The 17,422-nt window shown below is 31.9% G+C and overlaps 1 protein-coding gene across 1 annotated transcript in view; it reads right to left on the reverse strand.

The window, feature by feature from the left end:
• The window catches only part of LOC129220003 (WD repeat domain phosphoinositide-interacting protein 3-like), a 36,896-nt gene extending 19,748 nt beyond the window's left edge, over positions 1-17,148 (reverse strand). Inside the window, exons 1-6 of the mRNA XM_054854329.1 lie at positions 17,013-17,148; positions 16,578-16,652; positions 10,056-10,157; positions 6,468-6,555; positions 3,433-3,527; positions 495-685 (exon numbers count right to left, since the gene is read on the reverse strand). Of these exons, the coding sequence (XP_054710304.1) occupies positions 495-685; positions 3,433-3,527; positions 6,468-6,555; positions 10,056-10,157; positions 16,578-16,652; positions 17,013-17,079 (618 nt within the window). The 5' untranslated portion in view covers positions 17,080-17,148. The remainder of the gene's footprint in view (positions 1-494; positions 686-3,432; positions 3,528-6,467; positions 6,556-10,055; positions 10,158-16,577; positions 16,653-17,012) is intronic.
• Between the last annotated feature and the right edge of the window lie 274 nt (positions 17,149-17,422).

Here is a 17,422-nt window from a genome sequence, read left to right on the forward strand (position 1 = left end):
GAAACAGCATAGGTTGCTTATATGAGTAAGGTGCAAAAAAAAAACAATTATTTCATAAAACTATTAAAAATGAGATAGTAAAATATAAGTATAGAATTTAATTGCAATGATACTCAAGCTGTTAAATACCTGTCCATTTTTTGTCATAAAGTTACATGTAACTGCTAAAGTTTTGTTTTATTACTCTTTTATTTTGCAAAAAGTCAAAAACTTTTAAGTAAAGTCAGTCCACAAAGTATTTCCATGTGAAAGGTGTTTAAGTTAACTACTGAACTGGCTACAACATATCTACTGAAGTAATCATCACTCTTTTTAGGTTTTCTAAAATTGGCCTTTTTTGAACCTTTCTTCTACCAGGTCTCCTATAAACTCGATATCCCCTCCCCCCTCCCCCGGTTGTTTGAAATCACATGTTGAATAACATGCATGTAGGTTCATTTAGCTAACTAAAAAACAGTTATCACAAAAATAGTGAAGCCAGCAAATGAACTAACCTTTTCAGAAGCAGTAGCTATCTTTGTTCCAACTAAATTCAGAGCAATACAACTAAGTGATGCCTCATGAGCTGCAATGTCGAGAGGTGCTTTCTCTGTATTAGCAAGATCTACAATGTGAACATGGCCAGTCTTGCATCCAGGAAAAGCAAGAAGAGAGTTATTGCTATTCGGGCACAGGACACAAAGACCTAAACAATCAAGTTTTACCGAAAAATTATTAAGATTACAGAATTCTTATAAAAGTTTGTATTAGCCATAAGATAATATTCTTAACTTCCAGGTGTACATTAAATATTAAGAAAGCAAGAATCATTGAAAATAAAGAATCATATAGAGCAGCATTTTTAAATTGTGTTCTTCGGAACATTAGGCTTCCATGGAGATCTCTCCAAGGGATCTGCAAAATTTATATTTTTTTCTTAATTCAAACTATTTATTAGAAAAAGGTTTGAGTGAAGCTTTGAATCAGTATTTTCCGAATGAACAGCAGAGGAAATATTAAAATAAATTGTGAATTGAACACCACCTCTGACAATGGCAGTACAAGAATATGTAAGTTTTATTGAAATGATTTCCTCTTTGCAACATAAATTTAAAGTAATGCTATTATTAGAATTCCTGAGCAGTTTGAAAGATGAATCGATGAATATTTAACCCCCTCCCCCCTCCACTTGTTATGAAAGGCGATGTTGGTACTTATAAAGCATGAGTGAAATTTAGTTCCAAACTTTGAGTCAAAAAAAAAAAAAAGAATCACAGCAAAAGATTTAATTCTAAACCTGGCATGAGAATTTAACTTTCATACATAAAGGCTAATGTTAACAGTTATTTGAAAAAATAATAAATATAGCAAGAAAATCACTTTTAGAGTATTACATTTAAACTACACTACCAAACAAAAACCAAGGGTTTCACAAAAAGGGGATATCAAAAATAATAGCACTTATTGGAGATGTTAAGAAACACCAATTTCATTTAGAGAAAGTAAACATGAAAGAAAGAAGCGTTATTTTCTTCACCAAGTCTGTATGCCTTACAAGTAAGAATATTTAACAGTCACATAAATTTTATCCGAAAAAATTGTTTAGTTTCCATCAATGCATTTCACATATATTTAATTTAAATATAGAAACTGTATTTTTCATGGCAGATCTGGCAAGTTGAACATTATACAATTTATTTCTAAAAATCATATTGAAAATTTGTACAATATATTTTACAGACAATTAAAGCATACTCAGACATTTAATTTAGTTATTAAATGCAGCATAGCAAAAAAAAAAAAAAACTTTTATTCCTAAAAGCTGAAAAGTTAGACCATTTTTAATAAGCACTAGTGAAATTATTCAGTAAGTTACCGCCCTATAGCCAGGGCTAAGGTAGAAATACATGAAATACACCGCCAACTCGGTCAATTCCAGCCGAGGACTGCAGTTTCGTGCTTATTAGCACTCATCAGCCCGGCATAGGACTAACTGAGCTGAAGGTGTGAAAACCTCTTAAGGAAGCCAAGAGTGTCAAACAAACTGGTAGCTAATATAGAATTAGCACAGACCAGACGAGTGACCGAAACAATGGTTCGGTTCAACTCGAATATGCTAATTCTATATTAGCTACCAGTTTGTTTGGCACTCTTGGCTTCCTTAAGAGGTTTTCACACCTTCAGCTCAGTTAGTCCTATGCCGGGCTGATGAGTGCTAATAAGCACAAAACTGCAGTCCTCGGCTGGAATTGACTGAGCTGGCGGTGTATTTCATGTACTCGTGAAATTACTTTAACATTTACAGTACAGCACAGTTACGGGGTTTTTGAAGTCTAGCACTCATGCTTTTTAATCATGCTGCTTTTAGACTTGTCTTTTTTCTTTGGAAGAGCATAAAATAATGAACTTGATTATAGTGACTTAATTTACAGTGAGGGCTTGGTTATAGAGTCAGGCAACTTTGTTGGTCCATTAGACTTCTTATAGCAATGTTCTTGAAATGTAACCTTGGTTGTAACATCAAAAGTCAGGGCCAGATTAAGGCAAGGGCACATGGAGCACGGGCCCAGGACACAAACATTTGGGGGGGGGGGCATCAATTCTGTAGGATAACTTTTACTTGGACTCATTTTATTTTCCAAAATAGCAAGATCTTAACATTATATTGTAATATAAATTACCGCCAAATTTAGCATTGCTGTGTTAACACAAGTACAGTAATCCCTCTTTATATCCCGCCTCGTTATACCACACATTCGGATATATCACACTTTTCATCTGTCTTCAGAAAAAATAAAGAAAATAAAACTTAGTTTTAAATGACCACTTAAGTAGTAAAATCATTGTATTCCCCAGAAATATTCCTTTTTAAGCTCACTACATTTTAAGAAATTATTTAATTATTTTCATTTTGTTTTCTAAGCATATGGTAAGACAATTTTATGTTGTTTTTGCTCAGAAATTCAACTTAATATAGGAATAAGCTAGAATAATTTTAGATACACATGCTCAGTTACTTGAAAGTTTTTTCAGTTAGAAGAATCGCTGCTTTTAATGACCTCGGTTATATCGTATTTTTTATTGTCTCCCGACAAGTACGATATAACGAGGGCTACTTTATCAAAATATAATAATTAAACTATATAGAATAAGCAGGGAAGCTGGGGCACCAAATAAATTTCATACCCAGTGTCTTCAAAAATCATAGATGAGACCTGGGTACAGTATTTGCTTTTAAAAAAAACAAGATGCTCCCTTTAACACTCTCCTATTTGTTTCCTACATTCGGTTTGACTTCCTTTTTACTACATCAATATCATTTCAGAGCACAACACATATCAATGGTACATAGACTATCTGCATCTTGCATATGAATCAATGTTGCCAAATAACTGAAGTAGCAATCAATACACTCACTAAAAAAAATCGTTTTGCATAGAAATATAATCATACCTTTTGAATTTGAGCATGTTTCGAATATGTGAAGTAACTGTGCATTTTGTGTGAAAGTATAAACTTTAATCATTGTCTCTAGGACAACTACAATTCTGAAAAGAAAGAATAATGAATGAACCACTGAAATAAGAGGTTTTCTCTATTATCAAAGCAAGAAACTTCAACACTACAGTAAATAAAACTACTAAATAACGTGAATTTTCTTAAAATAAAATGACAAACAAGTAAAATCTTGTCCAACGACAGAGAGACAAATAACATACAAATAACTCTAAAAAATCAAAAATGATTGAATTTCATTAAAAAATTTATCAAATTTAGCAATGTTATTCTGGCTGATTATCAAAGTTCATAAACTCGAACTTGGCACTGATTACATTTTAACTGTTCAAATTATTTGAGTCATTTCAAGGAGGGGAAAGATGTTTAACACTGATGACCAAATGATGCCCACCATTTTTATATAACATCTATACCTTATGTATTCGCATTTAGCATCAAATGATTTGAATTATATTACTAATATCAGGTTGTGTAAAACAGAACTTAAAGCCATTTTATGTAACTTGTTTAAAAGCATATTCAAATTCCTGTTTTTGCAGCATTTACTACATTTTTCAAGTTAATTGAAAGCCATACATATTTCAATTTGTGCAGAGTTTATACAAGGAGATAGTTAGGATACATACCTTTCTGAAACCCATAAATGTTCCCTTTTTTGACCATAAAAAAGACTATAAGTGACTACATTCTCCTTCGAAATTTAATCATATCCCCTCTGATTTTTTATTTTTTTCTTTTTTCTGGCTATGCTATGCCACAAAATTTGTGCATTTCATCTCAGAGAATCTGATTATAAACTAAATTTAATATTACAGAAGAGACTATTGTTTCTCAATAGATTTTTACTACCCAGAATCAAATATACATTAGATCCAGGAAAAAGAAGGCAGACAAATCCTAATGACAGTTTTTCCTTTTCCACAAGCAAGCGCAAGCAATAGGTAAAACCATCTAAATTATGCAATAACTTCCATCATACGTAAACAAATGGCATGATAGAAACACCCTATGTTGCAGGGGCAGAGGCGTTTCTCTTTTAAAATTAATATTTTTAAGTTTAAGAATAAAATTGAAGTAATATGCATTCTGAAGGCAGTAATTAAAATTATTATGTCTAAAATATTTCTTCCACTGAGAACATTAAAGAAATAATCCTACTCATTTTCTTTTCTTTTTTTTATATATATATTGTCCTCCCTCACTAGTTTTGGCGCTTGGCAAATTACAAAAAATCAATTACTTTATATACATATTGCTCACAAAATTGTATTTGAATAATGATGTCTCTTCAAGAAAACTTGTTTCTTCAACTCTTAAATTTAGCCTCAATTTCAGCCACCCAGGCTGGCTTTTCTTGTTTTCAATTATTTTTGAAGTAAATTCCTTCAGAAACAAAGGTAAACACTCCTGATCCAAACTATTCTTCCTTTCCTCAAATATATTTTTTAAAAGATATCTACCATAATAAATTTTAAAACAAGCAAAACATTGAACAACATTGTTCTGGGAAAAGAAAATGCTTTATGGCCGTTCTTCAATTAATGAAACTTACACTACTACTTTGTTTAAGTAAAAGGCAGATTAGCTGTTAATATCTCATAAACATTTCTAAAAAGTGATTAAGTTAATCTTTAATTAAAAGAAAGAGAAATTCTGAGTACATATTCTTTATCCCTTTTACTAGTAAAAACATGCCGCAATTCATGTCAAAATAGTAAATTATAATAAAAATTTGCATTAATGAAATCAGATTTATCCTCGAGATTTAATGACTAAGCAAGAAACGAAAAGCTTATCAAAGCAAGAAACTTCAACACTACAGTAAATAAAACTACTAAATAACATGAATTTTCTTAAAATAAAATGACAAACAAGTAAAATCTTGTCCAACGACAGAGAGACAAATAACATACAAATAACTCTAAAAAATCAAAAATGATTGAATTTCATTAAAAAATTTATCAAATTTAGCAATGTTATTCTGGCTGATTATCAAAGTTCATAAACTCGAACTTGGCACTGATTACATTTTAACTGTTCAAATTATTTGAGTCATTTCAAGGAGGGGAAAGATGTTTAACACTGATGACCAAATGATGCCCACCATTTTTATATAACATCTATACCTTATGTATTCGCATTTAGCATCAAATGATTTGAATTATATTACTAATATCAGGTTGTGCAAAACAGAACTTAAAGCCATTTTATGTAACTTGTTTAAAAGCATATTCAAATTCCTGTTTTTGTAGCATTTACTACATTTTTCAAGTTAATTGAAAGCCATACATATTTCAATTTGTGCAGAGTTTATACAAGGAGATAGTTAGGGATACATACCTTTCTGAAACCCATAAATGTTCCCTTTTTTGACCATAAAAAAGACTATAACTGACTACATTCTCCTTCGAAATTTAATCATATCCCCTCTGATTTTTTTTTTTTTTTTTTTTCTTTTTTCTGGCTATGCTATGCCACAAAATTTGTGCATTTCATCTCACCCCAAGCGATTATCATCTCTTCCCTGGTTTGAAAAAACATCTTGGTGGTACGAATTTCGCAATCGGAGAAGAGCTAAAAGAAAAGGTTCTGAGTTACCTTCGTAGTGCGGCAGGAAACTTCTACAACCAAGGCATAAAAAAGATGGTTACCCGGATGAAAAAGTGCATCGAAGTCAATGGGGACTTCGATGCAACTTTAATGTTCAAGCTTTCTAATGATGTATTACTCGATGCAAGTAAAAAAAAAATTTTCATTGTGAAAAAAAAATAGGGAAACTTCATTTTATGGACAACCCTTTTATCTGCTTTTAATAAATGTTCAAAACTTGGTCGTTAGAAATATAAATCAATGATCACAGAAATATTTATAGGTTCAGTAAAAGATTAAGATACATTATTGACAGTCTAAAAAAATACCAAGTATAATAAAACTCAACCTTGACAGATTTTTTTTTTTTCATTAATTACCTATCTCTTCTCAGTTTCACAGCTTTGACATCTGAAGTAAAATCTAGTTCAATGACATTTTTCTCTTGAGAGTCGTCCCAAACAATTACTAAAAATAAAAATTCATAACTACAAAAAAGTACCAGAAAAAAGAAAACAAATGTTACTCATAAGCAGGGTTCATGATTTTTTTTTATCACAAAAAAGTCTGGGGGGGATACTTAAATTGGATTTTTTTTTACTTAAATCATTTTTTTTTCCTAATCTTCAAAAGTTTGTAGTTATTAATTACTTTACCATTTATAAGCATAATATATTTCATACAGTAGATAAATCCATTCAGTTTACTTTTAAAACTAAGATAAATTCTGAAACTACTCAACACATTTTTAAAATTTATAAATATGTTATATTACTTAGATAAGAAATCGTTTTGCTTTGTGCTTTACTTAAAAATAAGGTTTCCATCATCATGTAGGTTTTAGTGTAAAAGAATATATGTTGAGCAACTATTTATTAACTACATAAGTGATGGTGTATAAGAAACAGTATAAATTTTTATTTGGTTCTGTACTGAAATGACTGTACATTTGGAGTAAAAGAAATATTGCAAGAGAGAAAATTTGTTTCACACACAAAAATAGGGATCTAAGTATTTTTTCCTATTAAAGTTAAGATTGTAATGCAAATAAGTAAAATTTAACGCAACATATTATCAAAAGGCAAAATTAAATCATAAAAATAAAATCAACTAATTTTAATTAATGATTTTGTTAAAAAAATCACTTAATTCAAATCAATTGATTTAAATCAATGATTTTTTTTAAAAAATCATTTGATTTAAATCATGATTTTAATTATGATTTAAATCAAGCTGAATCAAATCACTGAACCCTGCTCATAAGTGCCAGAAATAAGATTTATCATGAAAATGATCATATAGATTCAAAATTTTATACTTTTCTCAGTTAGAAAAATAATAGAACAAATTGAAAAATTGGATAGTTTTGAAAAAAAAAATCAAGCTTACGGGACTGAAGTTAAGCACTGAAAACAGGACAAGGGGTCATTGTTTTAAGCTATTTAAATCTCAGGTTAACATGGATATTAGGAAAAATTATTATTATAGCAGGGTAGTGGAACCTTGGAACAGTTTACCGGAAGAGGTGGTAATGAGCAAGGGAGTAGATAGTTTTAAGAGGGCCATTGATCTTCACTGGGGATTGTAAATTGACTAGGACCAGTCTAGCTGGGCCCAGAGCCTGTTGCTGGTCGTCGCTTTTGTATTTGTATTTGTATACACTGCATGGCCCCCACACCAACAGAGCCAGGAATGAAAAAATGATAAAATTTATATTTTTATATCACTTTCTAAGATTGGCAAAAATGAAAAGGCCTGTTGATGGATCTTGTTATGATGTGGTAACGGGGGCCCTGAACAAATGTGGAGACCATGCTGGGGGGGGGGGGTGCATTAAATATATTTTCTTTCTATTGAAAGTTTTATTTCACAAAGAGCAAAAAAGTCAAAAGATGACAACTTCTTGTAAGACAATGGCATTTTCCAAACACTGCTGTTTTTTGTTTCCAGGTTTTCATTAATTTTTACCCTGATTAACTTTTATAATTGCAACTTTTCATTAATTTAGTTATTGCACATTGTTAGACTAACAGACATTAGTCTTATAAACATAGAAGAATAAAACTACCGTATTTTCTTGCGCATTATCCATGGGCGGTCTAGAATTCGCAGGTCCAAAAATCGGCATGAAGAAAAAAAAAGCCTCGTATAATCCTCGGATAACACGATGTAAAAAAATAAAGTTTGAATTTAACATACCATTTGAGCAACTAAACTAAAAACGTGAAAAAGTAACTTTGAAGGCATAATCAAAATTAATCTGAAATATAATCTAAAATATAATGATTTCTTCTTGAAATCTTGATTATAGTAAGCTAATTACTTGACAAACAAAAAGTCAAGACAAAGGAGCATACGGTCTAATTTTGTGCAAATGGCTATCTATTTCACTGTAATCTTGCTTATTTTATATGACCTGAATCACCAAGAGGAACATTCAAGCAACGTAAAATAACCAACATACAGGCAGGTAGCGCGGAAGAACAAGCATGCTTTGTAAAATAAACAACATTCAGTTGGCGTGAGGTTCAATGAGTTGTTGTTAAGGGGAAAAAAATCACAGATAATCCGCGGCTACATATAATCCGTACCTCATAAACTTTGCCTTTTTTAGCAGATAATCCAGATTATATGTAGGAAAATACGGTAAGTGTAAATTGATTGCTGTAAAATTTTATAACTCATTAAATGTCTATTCTTTTATTCATATTTTATTCTCCATTTGAAATTTCAACTTTGATACTAAATTCATCAAAAACACCTATCCATCAATTAAACAAAAAATTTTTAATAAAAGTTTAACATACTCTCAAATAAGTGGTAAAGGTGCATTTAATCAATTTTAAAAATTGAATTACCTTTTTTAAACACTCACGTTTCACATATGCAATGTTATTCATTAGTAAAGAGGAATAATAATAATAATAGTACATAGGAGGCCACCAGACATACAGTAAGGGGGAAGGGGTATCTAAATTAAAAGAGCATACAAAATGACAAAAAATGAGTAAAATTACAGTTAGATTTGAAGTGTAAGGACAATATTGATTACTGAAATAATAATAGTAAAATTCCTCTGCATGGTAATAGAGAGCAAAATGAAACCCTTTAAAATAATAATAAAAAGCAAACAAACATTATAAGTATGTAGTCTTGAAAATCTGTTTCTCAAAAGTACCCAAGGTTCTGTTTAATTTGAAGCGATTGCTTCATTTCTTAAAGTATATTTTTAATTGCTAAACAATTACTTGCATTAAAATTTGAGAACTTCTGTTATTCTAAAACCTTATTAGCTACACACAATAAAATAATAAAAAGGTATTGAGAAATCAGTGTCAACAAGATCTGCCAAGTGGTACAAAATATTCATTGACTACTAGAGATTAAAAAATAGATGCCTCTAAGATAATAACTTGATAGGAAAAAGGACTAAAAATTAACAATTTTTTCTCAAAGAATGAATAAACAGCCCTTTTGGAATAATGGATTCCAATTAATAAAAAAAGTGCACAACTTGATGCCACACGAATGGTACACACGAAATTTCAGCCTTCAATGACTAACCATTTTTGTATTCACTTTTTTTTTTTTTTTCATTAAGTATTGAAGGGAGCTTTTGTTATTTTCTCTGCTTAGTTTTCTTTAAAAATGCTTTAAAGGAAATATATTATTAAATTTATAGGTTTTCTCAGCTTTTTTAGGGTCAGAGAAATGTCTGTTCACATGCAGTAGGTTGGAGACCCCTAGTACAAGAAATTAAAAGGTGCGCATTTTTATGTCATCTGAATAGTATTCAACTGTTAAGAATTTGTCAGAAAATCCGAGTTTACAGGAATCTGAGATGATGTGAGCCGGAATTACCTTAGATTTTTAGGACTCTACTGTATATACATATGTAAAATACTCCTCCAATGTAATTAGGTAAAAATATTAAAAAGCTTAATTATTTAGAAAGTTTTTTTTTTTACCTTTGTTGGGTGGATATCTTGGTGTTTTTCCTCCGCCAACTAAAGCCAAGTAGTTACACCTAAATAACATTTCAACATAACCAATACCACCATCAGAGAAATCTGATAAAAAGCAAAAAAAATATCATTATAAAATATATTTTGGTGTTAAGTAGATACAAAAACTACAAAATATAAACACTATAACAAAATAAATTTTAATACTTAAAAGAAGCTAAATGTCACCGGCATTGTACAAAAAACTGAATAAATTTGAATAAAACCACAAAAATGTTATAGAAACAGCAATATGTGCAAAAGGCTGACATTGATGTTGCATCTGTATCAGATGCCAAAATGTTATTTGCTTCCAGGAATGCAATGAGAATAGTTGGAGGTTAACCCCTCCCCCCCTCCAGACCTTGGTTTCAACACATATTGCTGCTAATCATAATAAGGTACAGCAGACCCAGGTTTTAACAGGGTTTATTTTATGGGGATTTTATCACATGTGGTTTAAGATTTGACGCCTTAATTTTATTTTATACCTATAAGTTTTGATTTTATGCAGGTGAGGCATTGCAAAGAAATAAAACTTTCCCCTCTCTACCAAAATCCAAACTACTGGATTGCAGATAAAGGGAAATAAATTTCATTTTGGTATGCTAATAAGTGAGATTGGGCCACTGGAGACATTTTTTTCTTTTGGTTCCAGAACTCATTTGAGAAGTTAAGTATTAAAAGTTACAACATTTAGAGCTGACAGAAAGAAGAACTTACACAACACATTTACAAGTGACAAAAGAGAATAAATCCAATGAGGATACCGACATCAATGACACACAACCAAAAGCTTGCACACTGAAACTTTTGAGCATTCCTTGACAGTGAAAAATGATCTTTCTGATTTGTTAGTTAAGAAAGGTCCCAAGGGTGCCCATATAGGGGGCTCAAGCCTCCCCTTAGAAATTGGAACTTCTTTGCTTTAAGTACTTTTTTCTTTGCAAAAATGTAAAAACATTTCTTCTTCAGCAATTAATGAATAATTCATTAAAAATGTCAAACTTTAATAACTCTAATCTGTACTGAAATCGGTTTCTATTGGGGAAATATCCTACTAAACCATGGGGAAAATATCTGAGCCCCCCTTAAAGTTTTGCATATGGGCGCCCTTGAAAGGTCCCATCATGATAGAAATGAGATGAGTGAGTATGGAGTCTTAATGCCCCACAAAGAACAAGAGAAAAATAATTAATGACTGCCAAAAGAATATCATAACCAGCTTCTTTTTACAAACACTAAGTTAAACCATGTTTTTTATGCATGTTGTACATATGTATTGGAGTAAGCACACATTAAACTTATATATATTTATCTATCCCTGGAATGAAGGGGTTTTTTTTTTCCATCCAGATTACTTAACCCCTATTTTAACACTACTATTAGGCCTTAATTTATGCGGTTTTGATTAACCATGTCACAATTGCATGGGGCCCCACAACCATAGGGGCACGAACAGTGGCGCCGACTCCATAGGGCTTGAGGGGGCCCGAGCCCCCTCAAAAATATTTTTGAGGGGGTAGAGCCCCCCCCCCCCCCCCAATAAATCAAGAAAATTATAAGTTACATTATGCTTTCTAAACTCATAAATTTATCTTTTATTTTCCTTGTTTGAAGATAGTTTACCTTGCAAAATATATTCAGTAATGAGTTAAAACAAATAATTATTATGGTTGTGTAAGCAGGTTAACTGAAAACGAGTGGTGCGAATGATGATAGTGTTACAGTGCTGCGAGTACTGTAAAAATTTGTCCCAGTGCACGAACTTACGGGTCAAGTCTGTTGCCGGTGGGCAGCGCTGCGGCGCGCTCACCTAAGTGTTGCTGATCTGGAAAATATATATATGAGAGTTTGATTTGTATATAAAATGGGAGGCGTGATAGTTTTGAATACTTTTGGGAATCGTGTTTAAAAGAAAATCTTCACAAAATGATGATCCTTCCCTTCCTCGGAATTGACGTGTACCAAAGAAGTATGAAAACAATGAAGGCTCACCGCACACTTTCAAAATCCCAAAGGAAAACATTTGACTCGCGCTACTTATGCGAAATAGCTATAACACGATTTTTTCTCCAGTATTCAGACCTAACGCGAATTCCTCACCGCAACACGAAAATTCTCGGAAGGGAATCGTGGTGTGTTCGTATCAGCTTTGTTATTGGCTACTAAAAATTTTTTTCCCATGAATGTATCTTTATCCTTTTACCATCGCTGAGAGTAGAAGTTCCCTTTTCATTTTAAATGCGAAAGTTAATGAAATATAATGACACCTAAGAGCGCTGTTTCATCTAAAGTTTGTGAAGATAAAAAGAGAAAGTTTCATGACAATTAAAGAAAAGCTAGAGCTTCTTGAAAAGCTGATGGTCAACTAAAAAATGCGTTGAAGGTAACACGAGAATTAGGTATGAGTGATTCTTCCGTACATACAATTACAAGTCAAGAAAAGGAAATCCGTAAAAATTCACCGAGTAGTGTCTTGCAAAAATTTATGAAAATGGAAACTGCTCATGTATTGTGTACGAATATCATTAATTGATCGACTGTACAGTACAATTAAAGATGCATTTGCTTTTCTTACTATATACTGTGTCTACCGTATACCGGTTTATTTTTTCTTTCTTTCCCATTAATCATTGATTTTGTACATCGTAGCAGTATTTTATGTTGAATAAACCGTTTTTTTTTTTTTAAATACAAGTAAACATTCAGTTCTTTATGTAAGAGACAGTAATGTACAGTTAGTTAAGAGATGGTTTTTAACAGTTTTAGAGGGTGTTTACAAGTGTCTAAAATAATTGGGTACGTTTATAAAAATTTTACACATACCCTTTTCCACAACGCGAAAATTCGACCTACGCGAGAGGTCTTGGAATGCATCCCTCGTGTAAGACGGGAGTTGACTGTACTACAAGGCAATATACATTGAGGTTTGTAAAATGGTGCAATTTTGCATTATTGGGCGATTTACATCAACTGGACGCACACAGGTCATTGCAGTTAAACAAGAGTGCTTGCTTTTATTAAACAGAGGTGAAAGAGAAGAGAACATTTTGAAAAATCAACTGAGTTTTTCAAAACTGACCTAGACATTGAGAGACTGCGTTTACACTTGAATATGTTAGCCGATGTCACTAATGTAAAAACAACTGGTCTTAAAAAGCATGCGTAAATTAAATTTCCTTTTTACAAAAATACTGTGTGTGTTTGTATTTATTTCTTCCGTTTTTCGAAGCCAAAAAATATGTGTCGGGCTTGTCGAGTTTTCGAGGTTCTAATGTTGATTATATGATTTTAAGAAAACTTTAAAACTCACTATTTTTCATCTCAAATTTAGAAAATATCCTGAGGCATGCCCCCTTTCCCCCGATATTTTTTAAGTCGGCGTCTCTGGTAGTGCTCTTCAATGCAAGTCAAGCGCCCTAAATTTTCCATGCCTAGCTACGGCACTGCATGACTCCCCATAAAATAGAACAAAAAAAATGTCTCTTACTAAGACAAGTGACATGATCTAGTTGAACCAGAAAAATTTGTATACCAATTTTTGGATTGTTTTACTTAAAACGCCATGCCACATACTGTTTGTTTTTTAAATTATACACACCAGAAAATATGTAAATTGGCATTTTCAAGGCACAACAATCGACCTTTATTTGGGGGGGGGACCTCCATGGGATTACATACCCCCTAAACCCCCGGTGATGACTGGGCCAGCCCCCCCCCCCCCAATGATTTTTGCAAGTCCGCGCCCCTGACGGCACTGCATGACTCCCCATAAAATAGAACAAAAAAAAATGTCTCTTACTAAGACAAGTGACATGATCTAGTTGAACCAGAAAAATTTGTATACCAATTTTTGGATTGTTTTACTTTGAAAACGCCATGCCACATACTGTTTGTTTTTTAAATTATACACACCAGAAAATATGTAAATTGGCATTTTCAATGTACAACAATCGACCTTTATTTGGGGGGGGGAACCTCCATGGGATTACATACCCCCTAAACCCCTGGTGATGACTGGGCCAGCCCCCCCCCAATGATTTTTGCAAGTCGGCGCCCCTGGGCACGAAGGGGATTCAAAAACATACATACATAATAAATGCTTTATATAGTTCTGTGATAGATAAAGAGGCTTCTAACTGCCCCAGAATTTGCCACTGGCAGGAGTGGATCTGTGTGAGTCAGCAGACTCATGCAAATTCACTCCTTTTAAGCAATTTATTTCAGGTTTGTAAAATGTAACTTTTGTTTATTCTTTTATTAAATTTCAACAATGTACAAATTAAAAAAAAAGCGTATAAAATCAGATCCAGACTTGGTGATCTGCAGGTACTAAACTGTCATGATTCATGAGCAATATTAGTGTGCACCAAATCCAAAGTAAAAACTTCTATAAAATTCATAATTAAGTTCACAGCAAATTTCTGTTGTTTCATTGAAGAAATAAAAGGCTAGTTGCAAAATTACTTATTTTTGAATATTTCTCATAATTGCTATTAAAAATGAAAAACCCTGTTAATAGGGTCAGCCGGGTGAATTATGAGTCACTCTCTTTCCGGGGTAAATAATGGTCACCAATTGTTTACTGTTAAAAAATGTTTTTACAAAAAAACTAAATTATGCTAAGTCATCCTTATACATTCAATTTTATCACAGCTAAGTCAAAAACAATGCAACAGTAAAGTATATAATGGGAAAAAAATAGTTTTCACACTTCTATAAAAACATCTTCAAAAAAGAATTTTAAAAATAGTTAGTATTTAAAGTATACCGATTTATACTCCAGTTTAGTGGGGTAAATCTGGGGTCACTGGGATAATACTTGATCAGTATATTTTATGATATTTTAGATATTTTTCTTATTTATTTCTATATGAATAATATCAGTATTAACTTCAACTTATCCTTTCTGTGATTAACTTTTTCTTAAAAAGAAATTTTAATGCTCCAAGTGCAACATTGGATGATATATCATCTTTAATTGCTGCTGAAGCATGCCTTTTTGGCTAGCAAATCAATTTCAACTTTGAAGATAAACTATTTCAGCATGCAATAATGACACTTATCAAGTACCAAACTAAGAAACAAATTAAAATGAATCCTTGGAGTACCAAATAAAGAGATAAATTCAGTAGTTATAACAAATCTTGTATCTTGGAACTACAAGAGAAAAAGAAGCAGAAGAGAAAACAAATGCAAAGCACAGATGTAGTCATCAAGAAAAACCCTGCTTTCAAAAAAAAAAAAAATACCTCAACAAGCTGATATAGACAGCCCATAACTGCAAAATGAGATTATTTTAGAATTGTTTATGACAACGAGAAAAAGCAGAAAGAATCTGCAATAACTCAATTGCATTCATTCTGCACTTGAACATCAGACAGACTTTGTAATGAATGATGATAGCGACATATTGTTGACAGAAACATGATTATTGAAAGTAGCATACAAATTTTTAAGAAATTTCTTCACGGAATTGTGGGCTAAGAGCAATAACTAATTGTAGGCGACTAGTACGAGTAACATCAAATTATTTCAATTATAATGCGGTGTTTCTCTAAAATACAAAATTTTTTATCATTAAAAAATCTCTTTATGGGCTAAGAAACGATAATTTAGAATGGTTAATTACTTTTGACAAGGATTACTTTAAAAAAGGGGGGTGACCCGTATTTACCCCATGTGTGACTCATAGTTGCCCGATCCGGGATAATTCTTGGTCACTCATTTAATTTAAATAAAATAAAAATTTTGCAATTTAGGTAAAGGGATTATTTGAATAATTTCTAAATTATTTAAGTAAGAAAATAATAAGATGTTATGGTTTTTTGAAACATATTTCCACCGTCTGACACTATAAAAGAAAGTTTTAAATGTTAAACCTTAAAATGGCGAACTTCACAAACGGATTGCTCATTTTTTGTATCAAAAATAAAATCAATTTAAACATAAAAGTGCCACAGGTAAAATCAAATGATAGGTGTGTTGGCGTGTTCCCAAGTTTGTCCTCTTTTGCTTTCAATATGGGAATTGCATGAAATAAAAATCTCAAAAATGAAAACACATAGCAAAAAGTTTTTGAAGGTAATAGTCACTATATAATCTATGATTAGATTAAAGAAATAATGAGAGAATAAAAATAATGCTTATGTAATAAATAAATAAACACAAGAAAGTTTCCTTTGTCTAAGTTAAGTTGCTCACAAAAAATAGTTTGTTTAAAAAATGTTAATTACATCTAAAACCGTCACTTTAAAACAGATAGAAAATGATTAATACACTAAATTCAAAAGTACAATCTTAAAGTTTTGAGAATTTCAACTTTAAAACAATTAATGTGTCTGTGATCTAGAAATAAATAAAAATTGTACCATTACAATTATGTAAGTCCCTACGAAAAAATCCAGCATAGTGATGTTATTGTGATTTGAATTACATTTTACATAAGCCAAGATATGATTAACAATGCTAATAACATTTTACCCCGTTTCTCTTTTTCTTTCAATGGGTCACAATTATAGACACGAAATCCATTTTCCATTCCACAAGCAAAACATCCTAAAAAAATAAACATTTTTACAAATTACAATAAGTACGCACTTTTTGCAATGCAGGACACAAGTAGAATTCATTCTAAAAGTTTGAACATGCGTATTAAACAAAGTGCTATCAAATACGTAGTACATGTTAAAATGTATTTTAAAGAAAGAAACAATCATACGCAGAAGTGTTACAGTAGTTTACAAACACACAATCACTTTGATCAAATTGAATATCATAAATAAATGATAAAACGTCTTTAACAAAGCATTAATGCATTTTGCACGACACAATCCAGATCGAAAAAATTTCCGCATTAGAATTTTTCATAAAAATACAAAACATATCGCAATTAAAAATTCTTCTGAACTGATTTACCTTGATCCTGGTTAAACCCAGCAAATAATAAGGAATTTCCGTAAGGATTACTCGGTCCTAAATTCATTTTTGACAGACTTCGCAGTACTTTTGTTTTTATTTTTCTGTTTGACAACGTCCACCATCACAACACAGCCGCCTTTCTACTCTCGTCTGCAGAATTGTTCGTATTGGGTATATGCGAGTAGATAGATCGGTTAACCGGCTACTCACAACCGAAGTCCTAAAATTGCCATCATAACGTCATCAGTTTTGGTTCGAGGCGCGTGTTTGAAGGTGATTTGAGTTAGAGCCGCTATAATATAGGGCAGTAGCAGACGACGTCATCCTGGTGGACAAACAAACTCCAAGTGCTGCTGACAACTAAACGTGCTGTTCACTCGGCTGTCAAAGCATCTCGTTCGCTTCCA

This window comes from Uloborus diversus, chromosome 4 (assembly GCF_026930045.1).
Source record: "Uloborus diversus isolate 005 chromosome 4, Udiv.v.3.1, whole genome shotgun sequence".
In the NCBI taxonomy this organism is placed as follows: domain Eukaryota; kingdom Metazoa; phylum Arthropoda; class Arachnida; order Araneae; family Uloboridae; genus Uloborus; species Uloborus diversus.